Source organism: Stegodyphus dumicola, chromosome 1, assembly GCF_044657685.1.
Source record: "Stegodyphus dumicola isolate Sdum_Otavi_A_Nest chromosome 1, ASM4465768v1".
NCBI lineage: Eukaryota > Metazoa > Arthropoda > Arachnida > Araneae > Eresidae > Stegodyphus > Stegodyphus dumicola.
Genome location: NC_140768.1, coordinates 101,584,649 through 101,597,201, shown reverse-complemented (window position 1 = coordinate 101,597,201; position 12,553 = coordinate 101,584,649). Strand labels below are relative to the sequence as shown.

Here is a 12,553-nt window from a genome sequence, read left to right as displayed (position 1 = left end):
TGGGCGCCAGTTATGCTCGCTACGCCACTGCGTACAGATAACTACAGCTTGACTACAGCTTTTTGACTCTGATAAGGTTTGTAGCCTTGAAGAGAAATTACCAGAAATATCTTCATCATGGACTGCAGATGCTGATCGGTCAATCGGATTCTTTTCTTATTAATTTTCAATTGCGAAAAATTACCTGGTCACATATAAATTTATTCCCAAACAAAGCGATTATTCTTAGTGCAAACATTCGTAATCAAGGCCGAAGCTAGACATTTTACCGGCCGGTGCAAATACCGCCACCAGACGATGCGGACTTCTCTGTATATTCAAATTTATGAATTAGTTCTATTTATAGATTTTCTAATATTTTCTCGTTTTCGTTTTTAAAAGAATGAAAATAATATAAATTGCGAGTTCGAATAACTGAAATCTTGAAATCTTTGCAACACCATATTTGCAACAAATACGTAATTGAAATGTACTCGCGAGCCGCATAAAACTGCTTCGGAGGTGATGTACGTATGGGCGAAAACGTAGGCGTGACGTGAGGCGCCAGTTTGAGACCACTAGTAAAGCAGATAAAGTCACTTTAAAAATTTAAATCCATGGATAACATAAACATTTAACTGTTAAGAAATGTTCAGCGCATTAAAATATACAAATTCATTAAAAGTATTTAAAGTAAACTTAAAAGCAAATAACATATTTACTTTAAAATGAATACATTTGCTAAATTATTCTATAAAATGCATCATGTTTCAAAAGCTTAAATTATTTATTACTCAAATATGAAAGTGCATTATAAATAGCAAAAACGGGAAATCAAAAATTTTTAAAAACGAAATAACACTCTAGCATCAGGTGTAAATGCTATACAAGCGAAACGGAGCACGTAACATAATAATGGTTCTGTACCTTTTTTACCCCACGTATCTCTTTCCTCGTTTTTGATTCCTAAACTCAAAAAATACATATGCGTATGTTTAGACAATTCTTTATATATATTTTTATTTTCAATTATAAGTTAAACAATAAAAAGTGTAGATAAATAACCACACTTAAAAAAAAAAAAAAAAAAATATTTCGTATTTAGCAGCATCTTTTATAATCATAAACTAAAATTGATCAATGAATTTTTTATATTCAAAACCAACTAATATTAAAATAAATGATTTTTATGTTCGTAAACCAAAACTAAATACTTAACGGTTAATAAAAGGCTGATCTCATTCACCCCATTTCACCTTGGTTAAGAAACCCTGGTTTAATATACAAACTATACTTTATAGAACATACACCAATAAATGCAAACTGTTATCAATTAAAAACTTGATAAAAATTAACAATACAATACAATTCAAACCAACAGTACAAGACATGAAAAAGCATAGCTCTTGAAAGTCACTATTTAATCCGCATATTTTAGAAGAAGCAGAGTGGCGCAGTGGAAGCGTGCTGGGCCCATAACCCAGAGGTCCGTGGATCGAAACCACGCTCTGCTAGAAATTTTTTTTTTTCTTCTAATTTCGCCATTCTGATTTATACCTTATCGAGAGAGATTAGAAAGCAGATTATTAAATTTTGTAAATAACAACATTCCTTCCCACTTATAGTAACGGAATGTTTATTTGAATGTTGAACGGAATGTTTATTTGAATAGTATATATTTCCGTTTTATTTATTATATAAAAATCAAATTGAAACTTCATTTTTTTTTGTTTAAATTGTAACTGAATTCTAAAATCATCGAAAAAGATTAATTTCCATAAAAATTTTTGTACTTTTAAATGCTATTATGTATTTTAAATGGTGAGCGATATAAAATCCAGTCGACAAAATAAATTTTTAATAAAATAATGAAGTAAACATAGATTTTCAGCGAAGTAAACTCAAAAGTTTAATTGTATAAACGTTTTTTGTTTTATTCACTAAAGGAAAAACTCAATCTAGTGCGCTGTAACACTTTAAAAATTATAAATGAAAACTGTATAGTAATCGCTTTATCTTTACTGACATGCTTATGAAATAATATTTTAATTGGATTTGTTCTGAAAAATAACAAATGAAATTATATAAATAGTTTAATAAAAAGTATTGACCCCTAGGACTTTACTGAATGCATTTTTTTATTTATGAGTTTAATTGCGAGAATATATACATTAATTACATGTATTTTATTATGACAATAGCAAGGTAATATGACAAATTGAATTTTTCATTTATATTTCAAACTAAAAATAAACTCACAAAAATCGAAATTTTTGTCTGTGAAAGAACTAAACTTTTTCAGACAAAAAATTCTGATTTCGAACTTCGTTTCCATACATCAAGTAAGGATATTTTTAATGTGTATTTAGTTAGGAAAATTAAAATAACATTCATAAAATAATGTTTCGACAATAGATGGCGCCAGGTGCAATATTATGTTTAGACCATGGAGGTAGGAAGTAAGCCTTTCCTACCTCCATGGTTTAGACGCCCCCCCTTTTTTTTTTAATGAGCAAAAATTTTAGCTACCATATGGCAGTTTTCCCCCCTTTTTTCGCTCGAAGGTCTTTCTTATATACTGTTATTATTTCTTGAAGCTTTTTCATTAACCATAAATGTTTGGTAGGAATTTAGTTAATTTCAGGGGATTTTCTGAGACTGGCAAAGTGAAGATTGCAAAAATATTTGAATCCAAATTTAAGAATTCCGTGGTGGAATAGATTATATGATGAGTAGAATTTCGAAACTATTCAAATTTCAATTAATTATTGGAAATTTTATAAGTCGAGCTAAATGTTTTTTAGATCAAATAAATTAGAAATTAATGTTAACTTTTTTTTTTTTTTTCAATTCTTTCTCTAATTTCGAGATTATTCCCTATCCATTAAAAGCTTAGTATAATAGTAGGTAATAGCGAATTCGTAAACACTTTACTTTGAATTCGAAATGATTTATGCTCGTAATCGTCACTTTGAGAATATTTTTAAAATGTACTTCATAGAAAAAGGTCACTTATTTTTAACAGTGAAATTTATATTTTTCTTTGGATTAAATTAAAACTCAACAAATCTGAATATTCTACATTTTAATTTTATGTTTCCAGATATTTAATTAAAAAATTAAAAGATGACGTCTTAAAACTTCCTGGTTACACTTGTTATATTAATATCTTTATGCAACATTCTCCTTGCTGAAAATGTTTAATATTTCCAAATGCAAAGAAAAAATTTTATTACTTCCCTTAAAATTTTCGAGCAGCTTATATTATTTAATTCTTCTTCAGAACCAGATGATTTCCTGCCATTGCATACAGCTTTTTTTTTAATGTAAATTATCTGATTAAAAACTGGATTTCTTGTTTTTAATTACAATTCAACATTTTAATGCAGCAAAATATTTATCATAATTAATGTACGAAATTATCATCGCTTGTTTTATTGAAAATATACATATACATATTAAAATTTCCAAGACACTTTGTCTAAATTTAAAAAAATTTTTAGCGAAAAAGTTTCAATTGTCTGTTTCGGCGAAACGCGTAATGGGGTTAACTTGATTCGACGTTCAAATAAATGAAATTTCCCTTGAAAAGCCAGTTTGGAAGTCGAATTGGGCTAACTTACCATTTTCCGCTTACTTTTTATCTGTTTCTATTTTTTTTTTTTTTTTTTTTTTTTTTTTTAATGTTTTACATGTCTAATGGTTTGATTTTCATATGTATTAATTTTTTTTTTTTTTTTAAACGTCTTGAACCTTTTGGAGCAGCAGCTCTTGGTAACTTTTAGGCGAGCTTACTACAATTTTTATATTTTACTTATTTTGCAGCATATTGCGCAAGATGTTTTCTAGACCAAAATTGGTTTTTTTAAAAATTATAATTACTACTTTGCTTGATATATATATACGAATATTTAAGTATATCCAATGTGTTTTCAAAGCGCAGATTTGCCGAAAAGTCTTACTAACTTCAACTTTCGATTTCCGGAAGTTCTGCTTTCAAAGTTTAACAGTATTTAGCTAAAAACAGCAATATTAAATTGCGCAAAACGAGTAACCAATGTAAAAAATAATCTGTGAAAAACTTTTTAAGGAGACATTCTTTAATACAACTCTTATACAATCAAAACCTGTTATAACGAACCTGGCATAACCCTGAATACTGTGATCCAAACTTTACGTTCCGCACAATTTCGTATGCATTTAATGTGATTTTTTTTATACTACTGTAACGAACCTCCAGAGGTATGAAAATTGAATATAAAGAACGGTATGAATACCTCCGATTGAAACTTTTTTCGTGTTTTTCATATTTTTTCCAGAATTTCTGAACGTTTAAACAGAATCTTTAGGAAAAACATTAAAATCATCCACATGTTATCCCTAAAGGAAAACAAATTTACATTACTTTTCTTTTATTCTTTGCCCTACTCTTATCTGTATTCTGAACAAAGACTCGGCAAGATAAAAGCGAACCAGTTCTAAAAGATAAAAGGGAACCAGTTCTAGAGTTCAAAAGTTACGAGTTTAAATTACGCTAAAGCGTACCAGAGCCTTAAATGAAAGAGTTAAAGAGCTCCGGCAGTTCTTTTCTGTATGTGAATAGTAATTTCAATAGACAAATATTATTTTAATAATAGATATGCCTTAAAAATCTATTCTAACTTCTGAATGTAAGCCCTTTCACTCGGACACAAACTTTGGACAGAGGGTGAGACTTTTAAAGGAAAGAAATTCCCCCACTCACATGTCAAAGGTTTTTTCTCCAGGAAGTGCAAATAATTTATGAGTGTGAATACATTTTTCGTTCCTGAAAACACTGAAAGTTATATCCTGGTCATGCACGTGCCTCGATAGTGACTTCCTTCTGCAGACCTCCAGTAGACTTTGAACAATGCAACCATAAGAGAGGCACCACTACTGTCATTTGTACTGAGGTGTCTTACCTTTATTTTCACGTTATTATCGGTACGTATTCAAGGAAAATTTTCACTTGGCGTTTCGATTTATGTCGATGGAGCAGCCCATACAACATACTTAGTTGCTATGACGTTGCAGTGACCTCTCAATGTTGCATTTTCTTAACATTACATTTGTGACCACGGTACAACGTCGCAGAAATGTCGCATTGTAAGGTGGATGTGAACGTCGCACGGATGTCACATACACGTCACAAAAAACGTTTAATGTGACGACAAGAAATTCGCAGTCTTTCCCACCTTGACCTTTCTTGACCTTGCTCGCATAATTCTTTAATGGGAGGTATTCTTGCGCGCTGACTTCCCTCCCCCCTATTCATTGCTATGTGTTTCAGTAAACCTTTCTAAATAAATAAATTTTTTATACTAATAGCTTGCAATTTTAGTTATCTCTTTTTTTTTATTAAAAATATTAACAGGTTTTAGCGTGTTTTTATTGATGTGATCCTTCGAAATCATTGAACTATATTGTGTGGTGAATGGATTCACATTCTACCGTATCTCGTGTTATCAAGAGAGACTGACGAAGGAGTTTGTTGTCTACATAACGTTTGTTTGTCTTAAGGATTTTCGCGACCATTTTTTTAGTTCTGTTCACCGAACACATCGTCTTTGCTACATTTTCAGGTAAGCACTGTTTATTGTACATTGAAGTGAATGATATCAGTAATAATTAATATGTAATAATATAGTAAGCGTAATTTAAATGCTATGAACGAAAAGAAATACTGGCAGTAGATTAACTTTTATTTGTATTACAAAGAGTGCGGAAGCAAGGGCCAATATCAAAAGTCATCTTATTTTTGTCTCACTGCTTAGAAATAGTAATTTAGGGATTCAGGTTTATTTGGTAAGTATAATTCACTTTTTGTTGTTTTAAATGTTAAAAGATAATGTGAAAAAAGAATTGATTTTATGCATTTTACTGCAGTACTTTCATCGTGGCCAGCTATTTTTCGAAATTATTCACAAAATAATTACTTACTTCCATGCGTGGTACTTAGCGCCACATTATAAATAATGTAATACTTTCATAGCCTCGTTTTAGTTATAGAAAACACGTTTTTTAATTGTTATAACTTTACAAATGGTGTATTACCTTAAAACACTGAACTTTTCTACATGTTTCTATGTGTAAATTTCTGAGATTAGTCTTAAAATTTATTATATCAGATCTTTTCTTTTCTTTTCACTTTTACGTATAATATATTTGTGTTGTTAAAGTAACCCAATTTCCTTATTAAGAGATTTAGTTAGAGAAAAATATTTCCTATTTTAAGTCAAATTATTTGAATACGGCAAAACATACGAGAGCTGCCTACTTAAGACAAGGGATGCCTTTGTGGAGGACGTTCTAAAGAAACTAACTCGTATTCACTTTATATACTAAGAAAAACATGAAAACCTGTGCAAAAGTATTTATTACTTGAGGGATTTAGAGAATATATTTATGGTATTAATTTTTTAAATAGATACACAAATTATTTAAATGACAACAATATAAAAACAAGGAAATTACATTTCATCGTTACTTATATAAGTTAAAATTTCACTTGTGACGAAAGAGTATAAATTAATAGTAAGTTGTCTCTAAAAGTACAAGTTACTTCATGTTATAAAAAAACCGAATTTCAAATTGCATTTTAAGAAAATTTAACCTATTGCAGACAATTTTATAAATGTAATGAAAATTACTATAAATCGAAATATATATTTAAGCTTCACCGATAAACTTTATTCGAAATAATAATTTTATTTAAAATTAATATATTTAACTTCTGCAAACAAGATATTTTATTTTGTTATTATAAACTTAAAAATGACATCTAACCCTCTAATTACGTCTAATTTAATTATATCTAAGCTTATCATATCTAGTTTTTCTTTAATGTATCATTTGCAGAAATAGACATTGAAAAGATACTAATTTCAGATCTCGTATTTAAAAAGCTTAGAAAAATTAAAAAAAGAATCTTTCACAAAGGAATTTAAAAATTTCATTGGGATAACTTGGAAATTCACACATTATAAAACACTGATGAATTAAAGTCTTAATTAAAGTAAACAGGGAGAGAAAAACTGATTTTCATTGAATAGCGATTTCTTCTTAAACAACCGGTTTTAAGCTGAATCATATTTACATAAAATGATGGCAGCGCTACTCTTTTGCATAATGCTGCTCGATGCAGCATACTTTCATTTGTAACATAACTAGATTTCAAGAGTTTCGAACTATTTTCAGCCGATTTGTCGTGATTTTTAAATTTTTGCTTAATTTTTTTAAACCAGTGTGTTTGAAAAATTCGGATAATAAATATTTTTCCGTAGGATCGAATACGTATACATTGAAAATGAGAAATCTTTCATTTTTCATTTACTATATTTTATTTTGATAAAGGTTATATAGTTATAACTGCTAAAATTAACAGATCACTTTTTTTTATTGATGTGAAATAATAAAATAATAGATTTAACGCTAAACAGTACTTTTTTCCACTTAAAGCTTTCAATAAATTTATGATTTTAGAAGATTGGAAAAAAACAGAAAAAGAAAATCTGGGTTATTTGCGGAATGGAGTTTTTATTAGCCGAGTTATGCTTCTTTTATTTTCAAGTAGTGGAGCATCATAGGGTGATTTATGCAAGATGGGAGCTAAGCATTTAGCCTGTCATGCTAGCTTTGAGGATCTTTGTTTCTGCTGGTCGGGAACCGCCTTAAACTCTAAAAATCTTGATATCCCTAAATCCTACCATTCCGCACTTCCTTAAATTCTTAAAATTTTTGTCACCTCTAAATTTTGCTGCTCGGTTCTTTCCCAAATTTAAAAAAAAAAAAAAAAAAAAAAAATTGCCGCCTCTAAGATTCTGCCTTTCGGTGCGGCCACACCGACTCTATAGGTGACCCTGGATTTTTTTTTCGAAGTCGTTATATCAAGGGAAAACTAAAATCATGCAAATAAATTAAGTGTAATTTTATTTAGTCCTTAAGAAGTTCACAAAATCCAGATAAATGAGTTCCGAATATATGGAATTTTGCTATAAATGGAGACCTGTTGTAAGGTTTCCCTCCCCCAGCATGAATAATAATGTTTGTCGTTACTTTTTCAGAAAATGGGCTTAAAGCAATCTTAGCTATTGCGAACTTTTGAGAAATTAAAAACATTTAATCAATCCTAAAGATTTTCAATCCCTACTAAAGTGTTCCAGATGACATGTGAAAGAATTCACAGTAGTGAAATAGTAGGCAGTAGTACAGTGTAGCTAGTTCAGTAACTCTGAGTTTAAACCGTGAAAAGGAACCGATACCTCAAATGAATTCCTACAAAAGATAATTACGCAAACAAGATATAAAGCCATTTTAGATCAACACGCTGGTCAGCTGTTAAGTGCCACAATGCACTAGTCTCGACCACCTGCCATCCCTAACTTTAGGATTTTTATATTTTCGAAAGAAAAAAGGCATAGTCGTGAAAAATAGATCCATTAGTACAAAAATGAAACCTTATATGCGTCATTTAAAAATAAAATACAGTATTTCCCTCCTTTTTACTTCCTTGTATGAAGTAAAAAGGAAGTATTGTAATCGCGAAAAGTTTCAGGCATCATATTTCAACGAAAATATGCATTTTGACCGCTATAGAATGCAATTTAACGATCTTTTTGCGTGACATCTGTTCGTAAAGACAGAATAAAAAATTCCTTTCCTCCAAAAAAATTATAAAACTGATTTAAAATGAATTCTGAAGAGAGTTTTTCGTGACGTCAAATCAAAAACAAGTAGCCTCAGAACATTGAAATTTTGTATATAGGTCTGCTATAACATGTAGATGTGTACCTCGTATTTTGGTTGCAATCGGCCGCACCAAACGTATATAAATATAAATATATATATATATATATCCACTCTGTTACCCGGCTCAGTGATCTCAGTTTCTTTACTCTTATATGTTTGTAAATTGTGCATTTTTTACTTCTAAAATGATTGAATTATGTTGTTCTTATCTTCCGGTTAAGGTTTTTATGCCTTTATAAATCTATTTAATCCTTTATAAATGTAAATCTGTATACAACATTTTTAGAGTTATCAACAATTTAAAAGTTGCTTAAGTGTGGGCCTAATTATTTTTGCGATGGCGGCCATGTTTATTTACGTTTGAAACTTGGCAAAATAACGGATTTGTTGCCAATCTAGAGAAACTAAGGTTCGCAATAACAAAGATAACGCCTTCTTTTATTATTGCTAATTAAATCATGCTTAATCCATTCTGGAATTTATTCGAGGAAATAAGTGTTTAAGATTTACTTCGTAATTTTTAATACAGATATTTTGAGTTTTTATGTATTTTTGCCTCCTGAGAAAGTGAGAATTGAATTAATTGAATGAAAAGTACTGAATCGTCTATGAAAAACTGTTTCTTTTTTGTTTTGTTTGCTTAATTTGTTTTATACATCGTTTTAGATTTATTATACTATTTGAATAGTACATGGCAATGATTAGATAATTCTGCAAATGATATAAATTTTGTTCATTCTGAGTTATAATATGAACGAAATGTAACGCTGTTAAGTGAACCTGGCGTCAGAGTTTCGCTATGGTTAACAAATATAGGGAATTTTATAGAGTGCATTTATTCTATTGTGGTTTATGCGCTATCGACAAAGTAGATTTAATTCAATCGAATAAGTTTAAATGAAATGCAAGAAAAAATGCATATAATTTAATATTCCGTACAAGGAAGTCATGTGGTGTATACATCAGATTTCTTAACTAATATTATCGGTCGAAAATCGAGAGGAGAAAATTATGCGCGTAATATAATTTCTAAAGAAAGTAGTTACAGTAAGAACATAACAAATGAAGTGTCATGTACAAAATACTGGTAACAAAATCAAATGTTGCTTCTTTGAAAGAAAACTACATTCCAATAAAAACACATGACGATATTAACATGAATATATCTAACGGATATTCAGCGGATATCTGACGGTAATTGAGTGAGAGCGCGATGTGTCCGTTTACCTTGTAAAACCAGAAGGACACTTCACATGAATGAGTCTGGACAGCAGTTCCCAAGATGGACATCCGAGGAAAGAAGAGAGGGAAACAAAAGGCCCAGACTTTTTTTTTTTTTTTTTTTTTTTTTTTTTTTTTTTTTTTTTTACGAAAGATCGAACACATCAGCTGTAGATAAAGGCTACAGAGAGCTGGAACGTAACAAAAGTAAGGTAAAATCACATATTTGGAAAGTTTCATAAACGTAAGAACACCTGACAGGTCAGAGTAGCTTAATGAAGAATCTGCCACAAAATTTGTTTCGAATAATAAATAAAATGGATGAAAGTTAAAATAAAATGGATGAAATGCTAATACAAAAATACAAAGCTAGATTGAACACACTGGATAAAAATATAAAAAATGAAGAGATAAACTAGGAAACTATGAACAACAGAGAAAGGTGAAAATGATGTGAATATTTAAAAAATTTTTAGAACCGAGCGCTAAAATGCAAGGGGCGGGGGGAATACATGAGAAAACACGCCATTATACAGTTTCAAAAATGATTAGCGATATGAAAACTAAGAAATCGCCTGTTTTGATGGCCTTGTGTTCTTCTTGATAAAGATATTTTTAATTCATTTATTTACAATGACATTCATCAAATTAAAAATTTACTTCTTTATGATTTGTTGTTGCGTGTCGCTTTGATGTCGCTTTCCCTTCTGGTTTTTATTTTTCCAAAGTTTATAATGCACTGCCTCACCAGCTAGTGTTCGAATTCAAAAGTAGTTCTTTTTCGTATCTAGAAACCTTTGACGAATATCGCGGCGCACTATTGCATATCACATAAAAAATCATACATTTTCATTTTTTTGCCTCAAATAACATCATACCTCAAGTTTTCAGCATTTTTAAGCATATTATTTTGGGTTGAGCACTAGATCAAAATAAATTTAAATAACATAATAAGTATACTCACGGTCGTTCGAATGAACTCCTACTTCTGTTATAAATTTATCTTTTAGCCTTTCTGCTAAGGTTTGCAATGGCTCTGTCTCCTCTGAAATATAGAAAGAAAGCGTTTTAAAAGAACATTAGTACACTCAAGTTATTTTTAAACTTCACAGCCAAGCCGAACCAGAAAATTGAATAAAGTAAAAAAAAAAAAAAGCAAAGTTAGTCTGCTAGTGATAATTTCAAGATTGTTTCGAAATTCTCTACCAGTTTAAAAATTTTTATTTTGATAGACTTATAAGGTATTTCTCCCTCCTTTCTGCATGCCTTCGTTATGTAACGCTAGCACACTCGGTGCGTATTCGAAAGGTCCAGGTTTGAGTCCCGAGGAGGGCATTGCTCATTTTTCATGTCGCCTGCATCAGAAATCCTAATGTCTGGGCAATAGCACCCGAACTAAAAGCTGGTGGATGATGATTCTTCATCACCAGGATTTGGCGACTGGGTCCCCTAATCCCAAGTCGCCCTTTAAAAGAGGGAGTATATAAGGTATTTTCGTCCTCCTTTCTGCATGCTCTCAGGGGCTCACTTTATCTGAGTACGGGTGTGGCAATCCCGAGGTACCCTAGCCCTTCAGGGGATCATCGTCTTGGTGAGACGGGTGTCACGATCCTGGGGCCCCAGTGATCTATCCTCTTTTCCGTCTCCTCTCCTCTTGACTGGTTCTTTTTCCCTTCCCTTTTGGTTTCCCTCTTCGGAGTTTGGGGCTCGTAACGAGAAATTGGAACAGCCCTTGTCTCTAGTTCTCGAGTGGCGAGAAAAGTGCCCAAGTGTTTGCCGTGCGTGGAGACCCGTGTCGCTGGAAAGGAGGGTCCTGGTAGTTGAGGGGCGAGGTACTGTCCCCAACACACTGCTTTGGCCTCTGCTTCAGCTAAACGGAAGACACCTTAGTCGTCCTCACGGGTGTCAATCGACTGGTCACTAGTCCTTGTGTCAGTGGCATGGGGATAAGCTCTCGGGAATACCTGCTTTCGGGAAAGCCGACTGTGGGGCTTCAGCTTGCGTATAGGTCCGGCTAGCCCTAACACAGGAATCTGTGTTCCCTTGTTGGACTCCGTGGTGGGTGGGGTCGTCGGACCCGAATCTTTTTTCCTTCAATATGGCTAATTCACACATTTACCTAATTAAAGACTTCGAAGTCACTCAAGTCGCTCAAAGTTCTAGTTGCGAAAAATCTACTGCAAAAAAATACGTACAGATGCAAATGATCCTAATAGTAGTCCCCGTTTCCTTGTTATGTCTAGTCCTTCTGGTGAGCTGCAAAAGATGTCACCTTTCGTAATAAATAAATGCATTCATTCCTGTATTGGTGAGCCCAGAAATATAAAGCGTCTTCGTTCTGGAGACTTGCTTGTTGAATACAAATTCAGCCACCCAGCTTGCTTCTTTACTTCAAGTAACCAAACTTGGGCAAGAGAGTGTCACTGTGACAGCACATAAGACCTTGAATTACTGTCGTGGTGTAATCTCGGAAATCGACCTTCTGTGTGTTTCTGAAGAAGAAATCGCATCCGAGCTATCTAGCCAAAATGTCTGCGGTGCTAAGCGGATCAAGACGCGTAAAGAAGGTAAGTTGATCGATACG

General features: G+C 31.9%; 1 protein-coding gene and 1 non-coding gene across 4 annotated transcripts in view; one reads left to right on the top strand and one right to left on the bottom strand.

Moving 5' to 3' along the window:
- Positions 1-12,553, bottom strand: part of LOC118189532 (complement C2-like) — a 105,746-nt gene that overhangs the window by 81,014 nt on the left and 12,179 nt on the right. For all 3 annotated transcript variants that reach the window (XM_085818349.1, XM_035360158.2, XM_085818345.1), the window contains exon 4: positions 10,934-11,014. In XM_085818349.1, the coding sequence (XP_085674475.1) occupies positions 10,934-11,014 (81 nt within the window). The remainder of the gene's footprint in view (positions 1-10,933; positions 11,015-12,553) is intronic.
- Positions 1,422-1,493, top strand: TRNAM-CAU (transfer RNA methionine (anticodon CAU)). Its single transcript has one exon. It is a non-coding gene; the product is annotated as a tRNA-Met (tRNA).